This window comes from Nannobrachium achirus, assembly GCF_963921795.1.
Source record: "Nannobrachium achirus genome assembly, chromosome: 2".
Lineage (NCBI taxonomy): Eukaryota > Metazoa > Chordata > Actinopteri > Myctophiformes > Myctophidae > Nannobrachium > Nannobrachium achirus.
The window spans coordinates 61,489,426-61,514,918 of NC_137811.1; the positions used below are offsets into that span (position 1 = coordinate 61,489,426).

General features: G+C 44.0%; 1 protein-coding gene across 1 annotated transcript in view; it reads right to left on the reverse strand.

The window, feature by feature from the left end:
• Positions 1-3,398: 3,398 nt before the first annotated feature.
• The window catches only part of LOC308303162 (nectin-2), a 163,252-nt gene continuing 141,157 nt past the window's right edge, over positions 3,399-25,493 (reverse strand). The window contains exons 7-10 of the mRNA XM_080747486.1: positions 10,718-10,853; positions 9,808-9,865; positions 7,717-7,827; positions 3,399-5,594 (exon numbers count right to left, since the gene is read on the reverse strand). Of these exons, the coding sequence (XP_080603612.1) occupies positions 5,382-5,594; positions 7,717-7,827; positions 9,808-9,865; positions 10,718-10,853 (518 nt within the window). The 3' untranslated portion in view covers positions 3,399-5,381. The remainder of the gene's footprint in view (positions 5,595-7,716; positions 7,828-9,807; positions 9,866-10,717; positions 10,854-25,493) is intronic.

A 25,493-nucleotide genomic window follows, 5' to 3' on the forward strand; every position in this document is an offset into this window, starting at 1 on the left:
CCAGTCATGTGTTCACTTCAGCCTCTTACAGGCTATATGGCAGTGGAGAGAAGATAGAGGCTAATTGTGTCAGAAGAACTGCCCCCCCCCCCCCAACACACACACACACACACACACACACACACACACACACACACACACACACACACACACACACACACACACACACACACACACACACACACACACACACACACACACACACACACACACACACACACACACACACACACTTACTTGAGAGAGTTCATTAAACTGCCATTCAGAAGTAACGTTCAAGGTCTTACTGTGTTCTCAGACAGGCCTAGCCTAATAGCTTGGACCGTATGTGTGTGTGTGTGTGTGTGTGTGTGTGTGTGTGTGTGTGTGTGTCCTTTATATAGTATATAAAGGTACTTGTTAGCATGGTATAGCAAAGTAATGGCAACGAATGGTGTTGGTTAGCCAGTAACTCTTCTACTACTTCTACTGCTGCCGGGCTCCTGGTTGGTTTCAAACTCGGCCTTCATTGTCATCTCAACTTCACACCCGTAGAAGTTTCATGACTGCATCTTGCACGGTTGTAAAGCTGTCGCGTTGAAACACAGACTCACAAGGTGAAAGAGGCTGATAATATAAAGTGCCGTGACAAACAAAACAGTCAGAGAATCAAACTATATAAATTGTTCCAGATGGAGGAACCCTGACACGGTCATCCTCCAGCCTCCATTCAGGAACAACTAACTAGCTAACAGGTTCCTGCCCAAGGACCTGAGGCTGCACACATGATTAATAACTGATACATATATACTGCATACTGTGTATATATATACTGTACACCTCCTTTCACCTCTTCACCTGCTTTCCTCACAGTCAGTCAGTCAGAAATAGCCAGTCCTTCCGCCCGGCGTCTCTTCTTCAGTCCACCCTCTCCTCTAGATCTCAAGCCCTCTGTTCTGCCTCTATTTTTAACCAGCTTAGCTAGTGGAGGTGAAACAGTGAACCTTCTGCCTCCCTCATTACCTATGGCCTGTCTGTCAAGCCACATGCTACGAACACCAGTAATCCTTCTAGGAATGAATTCTATTCTATGCTCTGCTATTCATTGTAACCGTAGGTCGCAGTTTAGTATGTGAACGGTCACAGCTTGTCCGTATGTATGTATATGTATATGTATGTATACATGTGTCACAGTTAGTTTGAGATTCAGTTAGATTGAGAGCAGGAGCGCTCGTTGTGCGTGCGGGGGCGGAGCAAGCGGTGGCTTTGATCCACACACGCTTTGATGTGCCCACCTGGGTGACAATGGACTCACATCATAGGACTTTCACATAACGAATAACTGTGTAAGCATGTTTGGGCTCTCACAGTATATCTCCATATATAGTACATGGATCTCCATATATGGGTACCAGAGGTCTCCATATACAGTATGGGTAACTGGTCACTGGCCTGATGGCCAAGGGCGAGGTTGCATGTCGCCCTGAGGCGTCTTACTAGTAAATACCGTATAATAGAAAACGAATACAGTTGCCTATTTAGGCTATTAATGTTCTTGCTTAAAGGTTTAAACCTCTATTCTATTCTACTCTATTCCATATAGTATTAGGATATTTTAAGCCAATCTCACTGACTATGTTGATACCCACGACTCCGTCTATGACTGGTCTGGTAATGTAATCAATCGGCCCATTGATAGATTATACATTACGACCATTATCAGTCCTCTAATCAATACAAACACATGCCATTAGCTGGGTTACAATAAGACCAGGTCATTTTCCAGGTCATAACTATCGACCCATGAGCTTAAATAGCGGCCATGTATAGCGGTATACCGCAAACTCAGCACTCAGGCCGCCTGATGGAGTTTAACCAATGGATGGATACACTAATTATCTGCACTGGGACTAGCCGAGCTTCTGAAGTGATCTGCTGAAACAGAGCAAGGATTGCCATGTCATGCGGTGCATAATGTGGATGAGATGATAGCCGTGTGTGGGCGTGTGCGTTTGCATGCGTGTGTATGACCTTGCATGTGAGGCTAGACACCCAGCCACGGCTATCGCCAATGACAAAGTATTGTTCTTCCTTCAGGAAGCCCCTACCCCACATTCACTGTGTGGGTTGTGAGTTGACAGACTGCAGAGTCATGTTGCTGCTGGTACAACTGCTAGACAGCTAGCATACTGTGTCCTCTAAATTTTAACAAAGAACACATCGTTCTTTCTTTGTCACGGCGGGAAAGGGGCCATTTAATTGCCTTTTTCCATTTAGGGAAGTCGTGATTCTAACGGTGTAGTCTGTTATCAGTAAGCTACCCCCCCCTTTCCCCCACCCCATTGATTTTTGAGAACCTCATTGCTGCCATCTCAAATCCAGGCTGCCTTTTAGTATGATGTTCTATTGAGGGTTTGAAATTGTGACTGTCACTGGCTCATTGTCAAAAATAAACATCAAGACAGTCTACATTTAATTCAGGCAGTGATTAAACGAGGGGGGGGGGGGGGGGGGGGGTTGGATTCTCCCCTAATCCAACCCTCTGGTCTACCAGCATCTCTCTCTCTGCTGCATATGAACTGATGGTGCCCTCTCGCCCTCATAGATCTGGGGCCAAACCACCACCCTATCCTCCTCCATCTATACCAGACCAGTACTCTGTACATAGCTAGGCCCTGGTTCATTCAGTTCACTGCTGGTACCCCACAACCATGAATACAAATAAGCCCAGCGAGAGAAGTGTTTCGAGAAGGTGAGTCAGCAGCGCAGAACAGAGGGAGATGGGATATGTCGCCTGTGTGCTTCTGCTTCCCATCTGAAACTCTACCGTGGGCATATTTCAGACGGTGGCAGCACAGCAGCACAGCCTGGGTAGAGAGGGACAACAGACAGGGGTTTTTGGAGGGGAGAAAATGGATGGCGGCCGGTGATGCGCCTGTAGACTTCTGCCCGGAGTGTGAGTGGCGGATCCGGAGGATGTGAGGCTTAATATAGAAAGAGATGAGTCAGAGGAGAGGAGAGCGAGAAGAGAAAGGGAGAGAAAGAAGAGATATATGCCATTGTACCAGGAAAGTATTGTGTTCTCAGGCCTTGGTGTTCAGAGCCCTCGTGTGGACCTTTGCTGATACTGCAATGGCATTCCAGCAATGTAGCTACAAGTCAACCATCAGTCTTAATTTGGAGCTAAAGGCTATAATGTGGTTCCATCGCAGTCATATTGATGAATACAAAATAGTCAAAAGTCCTGCCTGGGGGCTTTGTTCAGTAGGTTCCAAAACGACAAAAGGGCATTAGCAGGACTCATCAGAGCAGGTTATAATAACCACATACTGCCCTCCTGTGGTAAATGGAGGAATTACTGTACGTGAGAGTAGCCTGCAGTTCAAAAGGCCTGACATGAAACACATCAAGCCAACAGACACAGTTAAAGTTTTATTGATTCAACAATCAGCAGTGGCACATCAGTATTTCATTGACAGTTAAATCCGTACATAATACAGTAAAAATAAAAAAATAAAATCATTAAAAACACTAAGAATAAAAATCACAGAGGCCACTCAAACCTCTCATGAGGCCATTTGATTGCATACACCACAAGAAAATACACATCCTGGTCGGCCATAACGAAGAGTCTCAGCTTTGGGTTAACAACAGAGTGATTTACACACAGTACAATCATTATCTCTGACATTTCTGACCTGTTTTACCCTGTGGAAGGATGCTACTGACAGTCTGACACAGTAGCAGGCTCCCTCTGTGTCAGCCCTCTTTCAACTCTACGAAGAACTGCTTAATCCCTCTGTTGGAGATGAATGACAGATTTATAAATCGACATAATCCAGATTGAGCCTAATCCATGCAGAGTACAGTACGGTGCTAGATCTACTATTGTACAACATAAAAAGAAAAAGAAAAAGAAAAAAAAGAGGCACAACATTTTCAGCATTTTTAAGTAACAGATGTTCCCTTTTCGTGAAAACATTTAAATAAAAAATAGTAGGATGTCTGTCATTGTTTGTTGTTACAACAACAGCTGCTTTTATAGTATAATATGGCTTTAGAGGGAAAAGAATAATAGGAAATACAAATTGAACGAAAAAAAAAAAAAAAAAAAAAGAATACAAATTTGTTTAAAAAATAGAGATATCCAACAAAAGAAACAAAAACTGATGCGTACTTAACAATATTACCATCATGAAAGTGAAAAATACCTTTCTTTTACAGTAAGGGTTTTGAGATATATGTAATGAATGCCGGGTAGCAAAACATTCAATGGATTTTTCAAGGACTTTTGGAATGACACCTTCCACTTGTTACAGAAGGAGGAATCGGTACCAACCAGCCATACATGAATAAAATTAGAATTATCAAGTCATTATGTGCACTTCCCTTTTCACAACCATCTGTTCTCTCTGTCATTGAGGTGTGATGGGTGAAGCAGAGAGACCTGAGGCAGAGCACTCACAGATATCTGGGATCCATGCACATACACTACCGTTCCACCAGGGGCTATACTCGGCTGATGTCTGCACTTGCTAGTTGCAGTCTACTGTATGAGCTTGGGAGTTTCTGGACTGGCTGATTAAACGCAGCTAATAGCTTCTCCTGGGGGGAGCGCGTTCTGCTTTGCCTCCCTGCCAACCTCATTCAGACACAACCACACAAACAGATACAAGACGAGAAGTAACAGCTAATGCCTCTCTGCGTGTTGCGTCTTGCACCACACACAGTTATGTCAGTTGCCGTAATGTGCAACCAAAGTTCAGTGTTCAATAATGCAACACAGGGCTCCCACAGGAGATAGGATAACTGGCGTCTGGTTCAAGCTCTCAGCCAGCATATTTCAAAACCTATCCCTGCTCTATCCCGTTCCCAATATGATGTAACATTCAACAGTCCATGAGATTTGAAAACAACTCTGTGCCTACAGTTTGAAAAGAAAAATAAACATTTTGCCATATTCCTTCAGAATATATAGCAAGTTTACATGCAGTCGTGAGTAGTTTGTTTTACTGGCTCTTGACAAATCAATCCTAAAAAGTCAGGCTACCGCTTTTCTAGTTAAGACATTCACACCCTGGTGTGACTAGTCAACGATGGCCAGTTGAAAACTAAAAAGACAAATTGAAATCCTCAAAATCTGAGGCACATGTTTGAACATTCGGAACTGTGCATCAATGCTCTCTGGAAATTCACCTTCCTTTCTTGTCAAAAGAGTTGAAGTCAAGTCTCTCTTTTAAGCAAGCATGGACATTCTTATCATGCAGTGACATGCATGGACGGACACACGCATGCATGCACGCGCACGCACACACCCCCACGCTAGTGTACACACACACACACACACACACACACACACACACACACACACATATCCAACTCCTCACAGTGCTCTCTCTCTCTCACACAAACATGGCAGAGGACACAAAGCTGTCCTCGCGGTTGACATTGGAGCCTCTGGGTTGGTCCTGAGGGCCTCCAGCTGTGGAAGCATAAGAAGGAGGAGCTTCGCTGTGTGCATCATCCCAGCCAGGGGCGGCAGCAGAGTAGAAATGCTCCCTCTCGTCTTCTGGTCCATAGCCATCATCATTCTCCTCATTGTAGTTATCCAGATCCTGTCAATATGGGTACAAAAAAAGATATATATGTAAAAATGATATGATTTATGGGTAGTCTTCAATTATCATCTCTACTAATACACAGGATCCAACGCACTGCGATGCAACATGTTGTGAGCTTGTAGATCGGCTATTTTCGGTGAGCAACACCGAATCAGGCTTCAGTGTCCAGCCATCTTTAGAAATCAGATTTGAATCGCATTCCAAACCAGCTGGAATGTGGTTCAAATCTGATTTAAAAGAATCAGTTTCTTTGTGTTCGGCTCTTCATGCTTGATTCCAATCCTAAAGATTTTGGATGCCAACATTATAGTCTGCTCTGCCATTTAAAAAAAGAAATAAAGCCCACCATTGTTCCTTTTCTTTATGTAGAGCGGCTTTGACTACTTAGAAAAGCGCTGTATAAATCTGAGCTATTATTATTATTATAGCATATCCACCAACTGTGGACTAGAGCATTCACGAATAGTGATTTTTAGTATTCAAATTATTCAACCTCAAAGTATTCGAATAGTCGAATATTCGACAGGACTGGCCAAACTGTCAAATATTAAGTATGCAAGAGGCGAACATTGTGAAAATAGCAGATCTACATGCTCACAACGCCTCTCAACGCGAGGCGTTGTGAGCATGTAGATCTGCTATTTTCACAATATTTATCTGTGGAACCGAGTCACATTAATCTATCTATAAATGCGAGAAGTCTCTGCGTGTGTGTCTGTCTGTCTGTCTGTGTGTGTGTCTGTAATCCGCGTATCTCGAGAACCGTTCGTCCCACCGGCTTCAGATTCGGCACGCGCGTTCCCCGCCGCGGCACGGAGTGCAGTGCCGGGTCTCGACCCGACCCGACGCGCGGTTTTCCCGAACCGGCGCGAAACGTTCGGAATCTCCTTATGCGGGGTTGATTGTTGACATCAGGCTGTTCCGGAGGAAATCGGCGAAAGCTCTGACTCATTGTGACATCACTTCATAAAAGGCTCTGACATCACGTACGCCACATGAGTCAACAAAAAATCTCTGTGATTGTGTATGTATGTATGTAATCCGCGTATCTCGAGAACCGTTCGTCCCACGGGCACGCGCGTTCTCCATATATGGGCATAAAATGAATGCCCCCATATATGGGCATAAAATGGATTGCAGACCTCCCCTAAGTAACAAGAAATCTTGTGAAATACAATGTTGTCAACCAATCATCAAGGACGATGATACACGAAAGAAGAAGAAGATACAGATATCTCCATATATGGACATAAATGGACAGAGGCAAACAGATGGTCAAAGATCTCCATATATGGGCATAAAATGGACGCAGACAGACAGATACAGATATCTCCATATATGGGCATAAATGGACACAGGCAAACAGATGTTCAAAACGGGTCCTATGACAACAGGTATAATGAGGTTTGCATTAAAGGGGGAACCGGCACTGTGTCTGCAACACAGTTGGAGGCACAGACAGATACTCCATATATGGGCATAAAATGGACGCAGATAGACAGATATCTCCATATATGGGCATAAAATGGACCCAGAACTATAACTGCAGTGATCTCCATATATGGACATAAAATGGACGCCGACAGACAGACAGACAGATACAGATATCTCCATATATGGGCATAAATGGACACAGGCAGACAGATGGTCAAAACGGGTCCTATGAAAACAGGTATAATGGGGTTTGCATTAAAGGGCGGGGCATTCATTCCCTATTTACATTGTTCCGAGTTGGCCAGGTCGCCGACTAGACGCTGGGCCGCCCGCCAGCTTCTAGTACCTACAATTCCAAGTGCTTGTCAGGGTGGGGGTCCCCAGTTCAAATATGTTTATTTTGGGGGTCACAGCCTAAAAAGGTTTGAGAACCCCTCGTATAGAGTATAACAAATTCATCCACCAGGGTCATTGACAGCTCATTCTTATAACTTCCTATCTAGCCAAGCTTTATAAACTATATATTTTTTAAAGAGAAAACAATCAAATTAAATAAGCGAATATTCGACTTTGGTGAACGAATAGTGACTTTGATATTCGAATGTTCGAATATTCAAATATTTGGTCAATGCCCTACTGTGGACAATAATTCAACTGTCTGAGGATAATAATATAAAATTACCGTGACTGGCTCAGCACCCTGGTTAGCGTAGTCCTGATCGGCACTCTGGTTAGCGTAGTCCTGGCTCTGCAGAGGTCTGTCCTCAGGCACGGGGTTGTGAGCGACGTTCAGCTGCAGAAGTCACGTACATGCATTTACATAATGAAACCATGACACATCATCAGCACAGATGGCCTCGCTCGCTGATAGTTTTCACAGCTCTTCAGAAACATAATTGTGGTCCCGGTGACTGTGTCAATGTTGGCCTCTGAGATGGCTGCAGACATCTGTTCTATGTCAAAGGACCAAATAAAGACATTAATGCCTGCTATTCCTATTTATGTAAATTAAATGGTTGAACATGATAGAGTTACAGCTACACTGGAGGAATGTTCATGTGGGCTCACTAGGCTGAATTGCATCTTACAGCCTTTCATGATTTGAATCTTACATAATTGTAGTACTTAACAACTTAAACCTTATATACTTCATTGAACCCCCACGTGGAGCTTTTTGGGGGAGTTGTTCTGACAATAGCGACTTTAAGCAATCGACGGCTATGGCAGACGAGAACGGTAACCGGAAATGATCAGCGCTCAATAGATAAACCTGCCGCCATCCCAGCCGTCTCTACAACGCCAGAAGCTCCCTTTCCACGTTGTGGTTACAACGTCTGCTGAATAGACGCGTCGCCATGGGAACCAAAGACTTCAGTAAAAGATGTGGGACCCCGTCGTTGACGGCTGTTTGCTTAACGATTCTGACTGCTACGGCGATTACATCATAGCAGCCGTACTCCGCCTGGCGTTGCCGTCCTGAAAATCGTCATGCTTAAACTGCCTAATATCTGTTTGGAATGCTTGTTAACATGCTTGCTAGCTTGCTTGCTTGATTGGTTGCTTGCTTGAATTCTTTATTTCAGTTTCCTAAATTATTACAGATACACTACAGTAGCAAGGGAAGCTCCCCATTCCAATCATAAAATCACTGAACTAACACTTTAAATGCGAGTTGGATGGTAGTGACCGCTGCCATGTTTGTTATCATAAACCCTTTGATAATGAACTGACTGGCCTCTAGTGGATGAATTGCTTAACACTTATGTCAACATAAAAGATGCATCCAAGTATGTGAGCAGTGACGTTACATTGTTTGTCATGACGTATTTTCATATATAAACACATTTTTATTTAGGCTTAAAGGAGTAGTTCACCACTTTTCAACCTGTCTTCATATAATAGGTCCTCACTAATGTTCATGATAAAATATCACAATTTTTTTCTACTCAGTCCAAGTCTCCTAGGAGAGCTGTGGGAAGTTCAGAATCCATAGTCTTGTGACATCATCATTTTCCCAAAAAAAAAAGTAATCAATATTTTTGAAAAAAATATTTAGATTTTTATTATCGCGAGAACAATGGCTTCCACTTTAAAATTGCAACTTTTCAGGAATAGAAAGCCTGCAGTTTCTATAAGCTGGATTGACAATCGATGACGTCACAAGACTATGGGTTTCTGAGAAAAAAAAGAAGAAAAAAAAGAAAAAAGCTATTTTTGAGTGAGGACCAATTATATGAACATAGGTTGAAAAGTGGTGGAGTTCCCCTTTAAGGTTGGGGTGGGGTTATGAGGGTTAGAGATAGATTAGGATGAGGGTTGGAAAGAAGGTCACCGATTTTTTTATTCTTGTATTTGTTTTACTGAGAATAAGGTTAGATATAACTTTAGGATTAAGTATATCTTGCTGAGGTTACGATTTTATGAATAGTTTTAGTTTTTTTATGCCATCGTTTATGGCATAGTTTACAGAGGTATATAAAGATATGAAGGATCTCGATGGAAAATAACAAATAAGCCTTGCCTTACATGAGTTTCCTTTTAGTTGACATTGTATCGGTGAACTGTACTGTCATGAAACTGCACCTTTCCCTATAAAACTTAAATACCTCAATCAATCAATCAAAAGGCATAAAGCATCAGCCCAGGCGACCTTCTTTCCGGTGACACTACAGGTATTCTTCTGGTTGGGGTTAGGGGAGGGCTAGAGTTAGGCTTCATGTTGGGGTAGGGTAGGGTCATGGTTAAGGTTAAGGTTAAGGTTAGATGGACTCACCCTGTCAGTGGAGACGTTGGTCTTCTTAGGGGGAGGAGGCTTGTACTTGGGTGGGCCACTGGCACACAGAGAGAGAGTGAGAGAGACTTTGACTGATTGATGTATTGACATCTTTAATATTGACAAAATGTGTACACATATCTGTCAAAAGGATAATATAGTACAACGGCTTGTCTGATGACTGAAACATTACTCTTTTAACGTAAGACAGTGGTTCTCAAAGCTGTGTCCAGGGACCCTCAGGATTATAAAAAAAATGAAACCTTAATTATGGGTCCATTTGCTTCCATTTGTACACTTGCTGAGTTATGGGGGTCCTTTACAATAAAACGTTTGAGAACCAATGATGTGCGATAATAATCATTACAGATAATTAGCTAATGGAGAGAGTGTTGTGTCTGTAATACGGTAAGGAGCAGAATTAAGAGCAGATTGGAAGTGCATGGCTGCAGCTGAACTCTCAGAGTTGTGAGTGAATGCCCTCATTAGAGACACACTAGAGACCAGAGAGATTCTGAGGAAAAAGCCCGAGGAAGGCAGGAAGGAAACAGAAGACATGCACTATAAATCAATAACACACGCACAGAATATAACATAATTGTCATTCCAGAAAGAATGCCTCAGGAGCGCAGGCTCAGCACGCACGCACACACACACACACACACACACACACACACACACACACACACACACACACACACACACACACACACACACACACACACACACACACACACACACACACACACACACACACACACACACACACACACACACACACACACACACACACACACACACACACACACACACACACACACACACACACACACACAGAGAGAGAGAGCAGGACAGGTATTCCAGAACAAAAGCCTGAGGAAGTTACACAGGTGTATGTAATTTCACTCACTCTCCATTGAGCTTGTTGTTATGGTGTTTGCGGTACATGGCAATTGCCGTTCCAATGATGGCCAAGAGCAGAATGACCCCAATGATGGCCCCGATGATACTGCCTGTGGTGGGACCCTTCTCTGGAAGACGGGTTCCTGTGGAAGGAGAGAATATGGGGGAACAGAATGTGAGCAGGGAAACAGAATATCTCAGATAATGAAAAAAAGATGCAGCCTTCTAGCTCTTTGTGGAATAAAAACAAAACCGCTTTAATTCACGGTCAGAGTTTCTGTTACATACAGTATGGTAAATCCTGCAGACTCATTTAAGAGTCTGAGTCATAATACCTCCACAATGTAATGTACTGTAGCACTCAAGAAGAAATGAGGCAGAAAATACCCACAAAAAGAAAACTGCAGTGAGAATCTGTGTGTGCATGTGTGTGTGTTTGAAAGAAAGATGGGTATGTGGTAGAGAATGGGTAGAATATTGAAAAAAGGTCTTGATTAGTGGATAGACTCACTCGGGTTATTAAGAGGAACCGAAGGAATCAGATGTTTCACTAATGAACCATGTCTGAACATACGTGTGTGCACGCACACACAGACTCCCACACGAAGAGTGTTTACTAAAAGGTGCGACCCTCTCATTATCCCACGGCGTTCCCGGGAGGATTATGCTAATGAGGGGGCGGTAAAGGCCAGTGTGGTTCTAAAGCTCATTTGACGAGAACAAACCCTGGCGTGGTAATTGGACGTGTCGTGATTGAATGTTATCTGCTCTCTAATTACAGCATCTCCTCTGACAATGGTCTGCTTTGAATATCTCCCGAAATGTGTTTTCCAATTGCCTCATTTCTAAAGAAGAGGGCAAATGATCATCTCAAGTCTTATACTCTGCTACTTAGTATTCTCTCCGTTTCTTGTTAATGGCACGCCATTTGGTCATGATCAGCATCCTCCGCTGCGCACCAAGCTTTTAACTCAACCTTGATTTTATCTCTTATTTTTTGCATCCTATTGTGATTTCAAAAGGCGGTTGGAAATTGGTATTTTTGGGTGAGAGACCTGAATTTCATGCCTGAATGTGCATTCTTCCAAAGCGCATTGTGGTGCTTGAAGTAAAGATTTCATAATGGTGTCTGATCCAGTTCAGTTCATTTGTGTTGTTTCTTTCTCAGGCTGCCTTGGGGTGAAAAGTAGTTTTTAACAAGCAGGCAACACAGTTTTACTGGGTGGCTCTGCAGGAGTTATGCACACTGCCAGGGGCGTCAATTGGGTATGGCAGGGGTATGCAGCTGCCATACCCTGGGTCCAGGGGGGAAATAAAAGTTAATTTTAAATATAAATCCATGAATGTCTCTTTGTCTATCTGTGCTGGTTGTTATGTTGTTAAATTAGAGTAAAATAACTACAAATGCAAAATTTTACATAATGGTCACTTTAAGGTATTACAATTATATTCTCCATTCTCCACACTTGTATTCTCCCCAGCTTGACAAAATGGTATATTCCCAGGTTCCGCAGGTCAGCTGCACAGGTGCAATGCATTATTGTTAATTGTGGCACGTTTACTAACATGCCGAGTTTAGCTGCACTTGAACAACCATTCCAGACAGACTGCCATATCCAGCCCAAGAAACCGTAGAAACCTGTGTAAAAAACTGACAAAAGTAGTTTTTTCTTTTTTTTTCAGACATTGTGAAAATAGCCGATCTACATGCTCACAACGCCTCGCGCTGCGAGGCGTTGTGAGCATGTAGATCTGCTATTTTCACAATAGAACCGTGTTATCCAAAATGTAATGTCTCTTTTCCATGAGGACTCCCATCTTTGCCATACCCTAGCTTTTGCTGAACTGACACCACTGCACACAGAAGTACCACCACAAACCATTTTTCACATTGTGTTTTAGATTTGGTGGCCACACAAGTCCAAGGTCTACACTTGAGCCAAGCCATCCCATGTAGATCCTGAGATCCACAAGATTCAGTTTTTATGTTCTGCTACTCTGCAAACCTGACCCTGTAAAATCAAGATATGCCAATACCCGATTCACAGTGTGCCGTTTAAGCTTTAATTAGCATAAGGATTCATGTAGATGTTTTTGTGGATTTGTGAAAGATTATCGAAGATCTCTTTTTCAAAACAATACAAAATATTTGTCTCAATGAGGAGGAAATGCCTCATTGCCCAGTGTTTTAATTTGTATGATATAATTACGTTTTTTTTTTTATACATTTCTGAAAAGAAGGATATAGGATGTAGGGTAGGACTGTATTGGTCGCTGGTAAGTAGTATCCTTAAACCTTTGATAAGAATAAAGACCCTTTCTTTCTTCAGTGACTATGTATGTCTTCAATGTTCAATAATTCTATTCTTCAAATTATACTGCAGTGGTGATCTTCTGTGATCTGGCGAGGCTGATCCTGGTTCTACTACACACCTTATTAACCTCTGGTTCGTGACTAGATGATACCTACTTGTAATCTAATCTACTTGGCAATTCGATATCTAACACTGAGATATTATACTACGAATCTGCAGCTGAATCTTGTGTTCGGTCACAACCACTGGTCCTTTCTGTACCACAAAGTTCCATTAGTCCAATGCTTTATAACAGTATTGTGGTTCTGGAAGGATTCTTCTCACCTCCAGGCACTCATGCATAATAGGGACTATGGTTCATTTATGATTGGCAATAAAGTCCTGAGGCTTGAAATTAAGTAAGGACCAACCTCTGCCTTTACAAGGCCATCCACTGCACGGTAATATTTACCCTCTGCTGTTATGAAGAAACACTCAACATATAATTAATACAAGAAAATATTCATGAAATAATTGTCATGCTGTTAAATCATGTCACGTCAATTATGCCTCTCTCTCTAAGGGAGCACCTCTCCTGTTCAGAAAATTGAGTACTTTGATTATCTGATGATAATGGATGCTATACGTTCAGATATCATTGTGCAGCTCAATAAAACATGCAAAAGAAAGACAGGCGGTCGCCTACCGCAATCACTTGTGTGTACCCATGGAGACATGGAGTACAAGAGGGTATTACGCCAAGACAAGATGAGACAGACCGGGCAGAGATGAAAATCTCCAATCAGGTATTCAGGCACGGTGTCACCCCCACACCCTCCATATCAAAACTGTCTACCTCCAGAGGTTGTAAAACAAGCCTCGCATCAGCTCCCCTATAAAATGGAGAATCTGGTGGCTTGTAAAAGAAAAAAAGAATCTCTATAACTCTATAATGACTAAATGCTAAATAATTACTGACTCAGGTTTTACAAGGTCTCTCGGGGACGACGGGGAGGGAGCTGCATGGACACAGTGTTTCACCGTGACATTTGCTAAAGTCTTAACAGAGTCAGAGGTGACCCGGGGGAACAGTTGCTCGTATGAATGGAGACAGATGATTTACATACTGTAAGACCGTGAACACAGGAGAAAAGGTGACGGCATGCTGGGAGGGGAGAGCACAGAACACTATTCAGATATAGAATATCTGTAGGAGATATAGAAAATCTGTAGGAGCAGTGTCCAAAAATGTCATTATGTGTCTTGCAAGAATCGGCCTCATGGTGGCGCTAGAAGAGGGCCATGTGAGAAATGATAGAAAGATAGATAGATAGATACCTTTATTATCCCAAGGGGGAAATTCAGTTGTTGAGTGGTGGGGGTTGTGGTTTGGCAGCCAAGGAGTGTGTGTGCAAAGTTTGGCATGGATCAGGGCACGGGCCTACCTAAAACATTGCTATCCGTCTGTGCCCCCAAAAGGGCAACACCATTCCCCCGTCCCCACAAAAGTAGACTGTGTAGGGTGGGTGATGGCTGGTGGCTGATTTAAGCAGTCACACAGGCTTAATTAGATTCTGAACTGGGTGAGACCAGAGATGTCCATTGAGATGGAAAGAGTTGCATTAATGAGGGGTCAGAAAAACTATAGGTCATGTGGTTCATGTATCGTGTGTACTTTGTCAACACCTAGTGTTTTTTAAGGATTCCATTTTTGGAACTATAGTATACAACTACAGTATACAGTAGTGTTTTTAACTATTGGTTGAGTGATGGAAAGTGTTATTCCGCATTCTTCTAAAGTCAATGTAAACAAATACCATATCAACTGTAAGTTGGTTTTGGCAAATTATTGAATATTCTTCATGCGATGCAATGTGGGAGTGCAGACTAGCCTCGGTCTCTCCTCTCTCCCCTCCTAGCTGCGCCTTGAGCTGGCTCCCACAGTGTACGTTTGCTCACTGCCTGACCCAGTGCCCTGCAAGCCTCATCCTTTTCTTTCTCTGACCTTGTCTGTGACCCCATGGAAGGCCCCTGCAGGGGTCCACTTTGGTCCATCCATGTGACCTCAAGTGCCATTCGTAGCTTTCTTGTGTATACGCCATCCAGGGCATTTTCCTGCTGTGCTATGAAGAGTCATTGGGCTGTATTTTGATTGTCTTAAGTACCAGCTCTTATGCCTTTAAAGTTAAAGGCCTGTCCATACTGTCTCCGACCACCAAACCTTTCGACGGAGTGTTCCACCTTTCCGACGTGCAGCTTTCCGAACTCTAATTCGGGGTAATGCTTTTCAGAAGATGCGAGTGACGCCATTTTGTAGTTGAACCGGACCTTTACGGCGAAAGGTTCGGTGGTCGGACACAGAAGGGACAGGCCTTTAAGTTAAGGCACAAGAGCTGGTACTTAAGACAATCAAAATAGAGCCCATTGTCTCTGCCCCACACAGCAATACTGACTCCACTGTAGCCATTGAAACTCAGGACACCAAGAATAAGTTTGATTTTGACAGGAATGCAGAAAACTAAAGCCTTAAAGTGAAAATAGAATACCGGTAATAGGTAGAGAATAAGAAAAAAAGGATACCACCGGGCCACAGCATGAACACAGCACAACTGTGAGAGTGATGATAATCTTCCTAATATTATACATGATCTGCCATTGCTGTAAAATAATTGGCCAGATGGAGTGAACAGAGATGAACTCTTTCTATCTCAATGGCTCTGGGTGTGATGCCGCACCTGTTGTGCTTGGAGCTAATTGCACACAGGATGAATCAGCCATCCCTCCACACACTCAGGGATGGCCTCTGTCACCACAGGTAATTATATCTGCTCTTGTTTGATTCCTATTTCTGTGTGGTGGCAACAAGCTGCCAGACAGTGCTATTATTATAATAGACTAGTACAGTAGCTAAGTGCCTTCAATCAAAAGAGGACACAATGCTTATGTATTTGGCTCAAATCACAAGTGTTTCTGCAAAGAGCCTTCTCAGAGTGTTTCACTTTCGGGGGAATTAAGACCCTTTGCCAAAAAGCGTTAAGCTTCCAAGGCTCTGATGAAGGTACGGAAAGCGCAAGCATTTGTTTTTTGTGATGTGAGCCAAATAAATACGTGGAAATGTGAGTAGGATTTGGTCCTCTTTGACTCTAAGTTTGAGATGTGTTATCCTTTTCACAACTTTTGGAATACATTTACTGGATTTGGGGTTTAGAGATCAACTGAGAATCCCACTTTGCAAATTCTTCTTCTTAGAAATCAACCTTTTTGTATGCATGTTGTTGTATTTTAATACATCACTAATTGATACATTCAAAACCACTCTGGTTTCCAGAGGCACATGTGACCCTGCTGACCTTGGATCACATCTCCCAGAGCCTTTACTGCTGTGCCCTCTGCTTCTTTTAGGGGTTCCAGGGTTAAATTAAAATTCCAGATTTTACTTCTTAGAGGTTAAAAACAACTCCCCTAATGGCAAGTCACCACACCTGTTATACCCAGGGGCGTAGCCAGGAATTAGATTCAGGAGAGGCGAAAACCCCCCTCCCCTGCCACTCCATGAAGACAAAAGCAGAAATGTGCATCCCTATGAGCGAGTGTCACGCTATTGAATGGATACGGTGTTGACTGGCTGCCTGCCCGTGAATGGATAAGGAACTGGACGAGCAACTTTTGTTGTCGAGTTGGGGGTTTCTATCACACTTGGGTATGAAACCTCCTTTCTGCCTCCACGCTGGCTACGACACTGGTTATACCTACATTTCACTGCTCTTTGTATGAGCGAGGGACAAATAAAAAGTCTTTGAATCCATCTACAAACCACCTGTACCACCAGCGTCCTTGAGCAAAAACAACAAAGTCATTCTGCTTAGAAAACTATTCTGTAAATCGCTTGCAAATAGAGTGCACCAATTAACTGCCTCGAAACCTGAAACGTGGAAAGAGCAAACAGATCGGTCATGTCTGCTCTATTACATTTCAATCTGCGCCACGATTGCAAATGCATTTCTTCATTGAACAGACCTGAGGCAAGGACATGACATTGCCTGATATGTTATGGACGTCCTCCGCCACATGGGGGTGCTGTGTCCCTTTGACAAAAGCCTTCAAAGTGGGTGAAGCCAGGATGGTGCAAACAGTGGACCTGGGATCTGGCCAAACCTCCGGCCAATTGCACCTCTCTGCCCTGTATTCTGTCCAATGAGGGTGTCTGTTTATCACTTCTTTCTTCATCCCCCACGTGTGTGTGTGTGTGTGTGTGTGTGTGTGTGTGTGTGTGTGTGTGTGTGTGTGTGTGTGTGTGTGTGTTTATCAAGTTCTGTGCACCAACCCCCTCCAGCTATAACAGGTAGAACCTGAATCCTTTTAAAGAATGTTGCCCCCCCCCCTCCTCCCTTGATAGTTGGGTGGGGGATGGAAGAAGAAAGGAAGCCAATTGAGAGGATGGAGTTGCTGTGTGTCCTGTGTGGATGACTTGACTGAAGAGAGCTCACCCTCTGTGTCAGCCCTGGACACCAGCCATGTCTTGCACTAATGAAATCTCCCAGACGGAGCCAGCCTCCAGTCCTCCCTGTGTATGTGTGAGTGATGCGCATGTGAGAGAGTGCGTGTTTGTGTGTGTGTGTGTGTGTGTGTGTGTGTGTGTGTGTGTGTGTGTGTGTGTGTTCCCAACGTGTCCAAATTGCCGAAACTCCTTTGCCAAGGACGAGCGCCATGAATCCAGCTAGACAGACACTTAAAACACCACAGATAAACTGTAAGTTAACGGTGCACAGTATATCTGGCGTACACAGTGTGTGTGCGTGTATCAACATATATACACATTACACACTCACACAAACACAGTATAGACCTATACAGTACAGGTAGGTACTTTATTGATCCCAGAGGGGGAATTCATATACATATATATATATATATATATATATATATATATGGCCAAAATGGAAACCTCCTATCTGCAAATGTCATGATTTTTGGATTTCACTTGAAACTAGAAGCAGTGCTCTTCCGAGCACAGGTCTCCACCAGGCCACACAAATCGGCCTGTTATAGCGCCACCATGAGGCTGATTTAAAAAATGTGGGGCAGAGGTTCTGAATTAGCATCCAGGGAGTGTGTGTGCTCAGTTTGGCAGCGATCGGGCCAACGGCGCCGGAGATTAGCTGGTAACAACCAGGCCACACAAATCGGCCTGTTATAGCGCCACCATGAGGCTGATTTGAAAAATGTGGGGCAGAGGTTCTAGATTGGCATCCAGGGAGTGTGTGTGCTCAGTTTGGCAGCGACCGGGCCAACGGCGACTGAGATTAGCTGCACACAAACTGCGAGGACACACGCACGCACGGACGCACGGACGGACGGACGGACACACGGACGGACGGAGGGGAAAACATACTCTCCCTCAGCCTTCGGCTGGTGGAGACAATGAGGACAACAGGCTATGCTGCACATGGTCAGTCTGTCTGCAAGATCGTTCTGCCCCTCATTTTGGCAAAAATGTCATGTGACTAGAACATGACATTTGACAGGTTTGCAAAAGTGGCAAAATGATGAAGCACAAAACCTCCTATCTGCAGGACTATATGGCTATACAGTTTCACACACGCAGAGAAAGGCGCACATTTATAAATGCACACACACAGTATTGCAGATTTAGGAGTTTGCACATGCGCACACACTCAACACACAAAATGCACATGGGAGCAGCTGGAATAAGCATCCAGCATCCATATTCCTGTCAGTCATTCTGACATGTTTACACAAACACGCTCTACAGTGGAATGAATGTGCTGTGCCCTATTGGCTTCACGCTCAACCCCTGCAGTTGAAAAACAATATGACAGCCATACATACAAGAACACCACACACACACACACACACACACACACACACACACACACACACACACCACACACACACACACACACACACACACACACACACACACACACACACACACACACACACACACACACACTTTGCTACTTTGTGGGGACATTACACATAGTCTACTATCTTTGTGGGGACATTCCATTCATTTTTATGCAAGTCCTGTGGCCTTACCCTAACCTCTATCCCTAAACCTAACCCCTAAACCTTGCCATGTGGGACACTAAAATGTGTCCCCACAAGGTATCTTTCTCCGATTGTACCATCTTTGTGGGCACCTGTGGGCCCCCACAAAGATAGTATTGCAAGCGCACACACACACACACACACACACACACACACACACACACACACACACACACACACACACACACACACACACACACCACACACACACACACACACACACACACACACACACACACACACACACACACACACACACACACACACACACAAAATAATCTTATTCACACACTAACAGAGAGAGAGAGAAAGCCTGAGGAAATCAGGAAGTACATTTTAGACATTAACTTCCCACACATTCATCTGATACACATGCATGGATGGAGATACACAATCGCACACACACAAACTACCAAAAAGAAAATGAATGCTGACAGATACTCCCTCTCTGTTCCACCCTCACACACACACACACACGCACGTGCGCACACAATCGCACAATCGCATTATGCCCATCCCAGATGAGATGGAGAAAATCGCCAGAGGTAAAGCTGAGCATGAGGCTCACTTGGGTCTCCAGTGAAAGTTGAACCAACTTGTTGTTTTCCTATTCAGGGAATATAAAGGCTCATTTGTCATTCGTCGCACGGTCTCGTCGCTCTAAGACAAATGACGTACTTTCACCCTAAAAAAAACGTCTTTTTTTGGGGACGTGACGAGCAGGATAAGAGGGCTGATGGCGGTGGTCAAAGGTCAGACCCACTACTCTGAGCAGATCAATGCAGCAGCCATCCAGTCACATACTGAGCTCATCTCCCCCCAGACTCTGTCCAGTCCTCCACCCCCACATCTGCTGCATGTTAGCCTTCCATCACTCCATGGCTCAGCGCAGCGTGACCTGCCAGTCAACCAGAGACCAGCGCCGTCCCACAGGGCACGGAGAGGGAGGAGAGAGAGAGAGGGACGTGTGGAGAGAGAGGAAGGGGGGGAAAGAACGGGAATGGGAGGGAAGGAGCGAGGGGGAGGGGGGGAGAAAGGTGGATAAGGACAGGGAAGAAAAGAGGAAATTGAGCTGGATCAAGCCAGCTTGGCCACCTGGTCGACCATGGACCGCTGCCCTCCCATGGGACATGAGGGGAGGAAGTGTGTGTGTGTGTGTGTGTGTGTGTGTGTGTGTGTGTGTGTGTGTGTGTGTGTGTGTGTGTGCATGGTTGTGAGTGTGAGTGAGTGAGTGAGAGAGTGTGTGGGGGGTCATGGATGGGAAGATTGGGAGGCTGTGGAGGAGGGGGGGGAGAGGAGATGCACTTGGACGAGAGGTAGTAGGCAGAACGGAGGAAGCAAGGGAGGGACAGATGAGGGGCAGTGAAGGAGAGAGAGAGAGAGAAGGAACGAGGAGAGAGGGATGAAAAGAGAGGGAGCCAGGGTTGGGTTGGGCATTCAAGTCGCTGCAGTTTCTGCAGCCAAATCGACCAGAAAGGAGGGAGAGAAGGAGGGAAGGATGGTAAGGAGAGGGAAGGAGGAATGGTGGCGGGGGTGAGGAGAGGACAGGACAGAAGGGGGAAAGCAAAGGAGAGGGATCGATGGGGGAGAGAGAATGAGAATGAGTAGAACGATAGAATAGGGGTGGGCCATATGGAAAAATACAATATCACAATATTTTTCCAAGCTGTATCACAATACACAATCTTATCACGACTTTTCAGGTTGGGTTTTTATGGTTATTTTTCAAGTTACTTAACAGTACAACCACATACAAGGTAACAAAAACTAAAGGAAAAAGGAGCAACAGACCATTTAGACCAGTGGTCCTCAAAGTGGGGTCCAGGGACTCTCTGGGTTCCTTTTGGAAGGTCTAAATTTGACCCTTACAAGAATGTAACTCTGACAGTATACAAATGAAACTACTGTCAGAGTTAAAGATGAAGTGCCATGATCCCCCCCACCCCCCCCCCCCTAAAATATGATTATCAAGTATTATGATTATACTAGGAGGAAGGTTTTTTCCAAAACAAGTGTACAGAAAGAGTTAAAATTAGGTTTTTATGTGACCACAGTATGCCTGGTTGTCATGGTGGGTGGTAACCCAGCTGAATTTAGCCAAACCCACAGTGTTGGGTGAATGGTAAAAGGGGAGGGGATGATTATCCCCAGATAGTGATGTCACTCTATCTGTGTTTTTGGATCGGCACCTTTGACCCACAAGGTGGCAGCCTTGAGGAAGAAATCCAAAATGCAAAGGGAATACATAATTGCTCATAACAACCACATCAGGGGTCTAATGAAATACTGTCAACCTCCTAGACACATGAAAACCAGAAGAAGTACAAAACTATGGCACCACCTCTTTAAGGGGAGACCTTGACATTTTAAAGTTTGGGAACCACTGATTTAGAACAAAATTCAGGTTTAAATGGATTCTGCAATGGATCTCTGTATTAACCAATTAATCAACAGAATCAAATGATCTTTTTATAAGGCTTTCCCTCATTGTATCACGATATATACGATATCTCTGAAAAGGCATATTGTGGAGATATTGTATCGTCTCAACGATATTTATCACCATATCGCCCACCCCTACGATAGAACGGGTGAAGAGAGGGAAAGGGGGGAGGATATAAGGGGGTAAGGAGAGAGGAGGGAAGGATATAAGGGGGCAAGGAGACTAGAGGCAGGAGGGAGGAGGACTAGAGGCATTGTGGGAGAGATGATGTCGACAGAGAGAACGCTAGGCTGGCCAAAATATACTGGGTGGAGTGGGTGGGTGGGGGGGGGGGGGGTGCAGGAGTCTGCTATGTTAAGGTGAGCAGAAATAAACGCTTGGCAGTAAAGACTGCCTGGTTTTGAAATGCCAGCGGACCTCTGGAGCTTTGGATATAACCATGGTTCATCCCATAATAACATATTTCACAACTCGGCTTTTAAAGGCTACTCCTCTCTTCTCCTCTCCCCAAATGCACTCTCCTCTCTTCCCCTAAATTCACAAGGGTATGAGAGATTTATGATTGAGACCGCGAGAGTGCGTGTTTAAAAAAAGAGCGAGCATGGAGACGTTTTGATGGAGAAGGCGAAGAGAGGGGTTGCGAGGAGAGGAGAGGAGACCGGGGTTGAGGGAGAAGAGGAGGTGAGGTGGGAATAAGGGAGAGGGGAGTCCACAAGGAGGGAGTTCCTCTGGGGAAAGGTCGGTTGGGGCGCAGAGAGAGTACATATAACGAGCAAGGATGTGCAGAAAGGAGGACATGGGGGGATTCAAGGGAGAAGAGGAGCCTGACCAGAGGGTTGGGGTGGAGGGGAGCGGAGGAGAGGAGAGGAGAGGAGAGACAAGGTGTGAAGTAGAAGGAGTCAGTGGAAGACAGTGAAAGTCTGAAGAGGTAGAAGTCAAAGAGAGAGGCGGAAATGAGTGGAGAGGAAGTGAAGAATGAGAGAGAAAGAGAGAAAGATAGAGAGGGAGAGAGTTAGGGGAGGCAGCGTCAGGAAGAGATGGAGGCGATGATTAAAGGGCTCTTCTCTAGATAAGTAGTCAGGGATTTCCTGGCTGCAGAATGCCAGCCTGCCACAGGCTGATCTCACACTGCCTGAAAGAGAGCGAGAGAGAGAGCCGGCCGGGAACACAGAGATCTAATCCCTGCTGTGCGCCCACCCTCCCCACCCCACCCTCCATCTCTCTCCTTCTACACCCGCTCTCTCTGCTCAATCCACTTGTTTTCTCCATATACTCTCCTCCTGTGTGTTTACCACTCTCCCTGAGGGGGGTTAGCGTTAACATGCTGGTCTATCCATGGCTTCCCCGTACGGGGCAGAGACGTGGCTGCCACAACGCATTCATCTCCCCGGCTGCTCGCCCTCTTCCGCCATGCATCCCATCCATATGTCTTTACATCCATCCATCAAGTCCCATGCTGTATAGTCTCATGTGGTCAGACGTCTTACATCATCATTTGCAGTGATGGAGAGGCCTGAATCACAGGTCAGCATGTCTGGGCTTTTTTTTCCAGAGAAAATGTCAGGTAAGCGTCTGATTTGCTGGCTGTACCAGAAGTCCTTGGTTTGCCCGTGGGTTGGCCCACGGTTGGTTAACTCCCGTCTGTGACACTTTAGTTTTAGTCTCGGGGGTGGTCCTTAAAGCTTTTTGAGTGAAAAGAGCTAAGCAACAACATCTTTGTCCGCGTTCTGAAGTGTGGTCTACATCTGGCCTACATCTTGGCACAAAGCACTCAAAGCTTGTTGTACGCCCAGCGTCACATTGGCCAAGCTTTGCTGGACTCTTAATGAAATTAACTCATAAATAACACCACTCAATTCACACTAGGTGTGATTGTTTTGTGTTAAAAGTAACTTTTAACAACTTTTTAACAAAAAACATCCCCCCCTCCCGCCCGCAATATTCCGATCATTCCAATCATTGCTATACAGTGTTTGTTCAGTAACACAATGCTCTCTCCCTCTAGCTCTTCAGTAAACGGAAAATACATTTTCAGGGGGATAACAAATGTCAGCTAATAATCAGTAGAAAGAACCCCACAAAGATCCTTTATCAGTTGTTTCAGTTCCAATTTTGTTTGCTTGTTGCTCATATCAGAGGTGACCCCGTTTTCACACCTGCCCCGTCCATGTCTGTGTGTGTTTGTGTGTCCGTCTGGACACAGCTGATCTCAGGCACCACCGGACTGATTGGTGTGATCAAACTCTTGAACCATAGGTTGTGCAATCAAATCTCCAACCCAGCATTTTTATCATCAGTTTCCTCCCTAACAAGTATTGTTTAAAAAAAGCCTATGCAGAAGAATGTGTTTTTACAAAACAGACTGTAGGGGTCTGGTCTCACAGACTATCATGCTGTGCCCTTTAGTTTGTATTTATTTTCAGCTGATGAATGTGTTTTCATTTTTTATAAAGGAACAAATATGTTAACTCAGACATGAAAATGTACTGCTTCTATAACTCATACTTACATTATATACATGCTCTTTTCTTTCTCCTTTTAAAAAAATCTGTACTAGAAATCTGTACTAGAAAGTTATTCCCCTTCTACCCCAGATTTGAACCCGGGTTTCCTGCACAAATGCTGACATTTTACCTTTGAGCTAAGAGAGCCTTCCTGCTTGCTCAGGGGATAAGTTGAATCTTGACATTCAGGTCAAAATGTGTGTCTAAACCAGAAACAGGATCGTGTCAAAGGTCATTGCTCACAAAGACACAGGATATACTGTACTGTAAATGTCTCAATAGAAGAGCAGGGAGTCAAAATACAAGCGCCCCACTGGTATAAGTTCTATCTTACTAACATACTCTACCATACAGATTGGACAAAATGACAATGTATTCATTAAAAAAGGTTACGTAGTGCTGCTTTAGGTCACTTATTTTAACCAAAAGATATCACTTACAGCACCTTTAACCACTTTTCAATAGAAGTTGTGCCCCAGATCTTAGAGTCGCTGTTGGACAGAAATATCGAAAACAGTTACTTTTCACAAAATGGAAAATTAACCTGTCTTCCAATGGATCTAATGTAGTTATGTTTTTGAATATTTATAAAACACACTAATGTGGGTCGTAAGGGAATTTATTTATTTTGTATGGTGAAAAAGCTAATCTACAAGCTCACAAATATGATGAGTTGTGAACTTGTAGTTCAGCAATTTCCGCTACTTTCTAATACGACCAAGTATAAAGTAGCAATAGATCATTTATTCATGAAAGAATAGATAAATAAATACATAAAAAGATAGCGAGGTTTTTGCCCGACAGTGATATCTATCTATCTAATCATCTGGCTACTGTCAGACTAATCCTATCCTCTCGTCCCCTATCCTCATGCAAGCTTAAGCTCGTCTTCTTCAAACAGACTTGGTCTCTGTAGACAGCCGTTTTATATTTCCATCCATCCATCCACAGAGGGGATTGTGTGCACATCTTGTACCTGTATTAAGAGGACATCAAGGTAAGAATCAAGGAGAAGGAGGAAGAAAATCCACACACTGGTTTTAAAGCTTCAAATATGATATTTTCCTGATACAGACCTACAAGGTTGAAACGTTGCGCCATCCCTGTTTTGGAAGCTTTAAAAAGGACAACTTTGTTTTTTGTACAAGGGTTCATATTTTAGATTGTAATTAGAGAAAAGAAAAGATGTGTTAAATGTTTTCATTAACTGCTTTCTATCGTTTTAGCCATTTTAGAGAGTTTGATTTCAGTGGTTGGGGGCATACAGTATGTACAAGTGGCTAAATATGTATTTTTAGACACAATAATTCAATTCCCAACATGCACCACAATCTTTCATGGTTAGGTGTCACTTATGGGGGCTAGTAGTGTTACTGTAAATAGTAATAAAGAAAAGTCATCTCAATGTGTCTAAAAGGCCATATTTAGTCACTTGCACGCATGCCCCCACCCACTGAAATCAAACTCGCT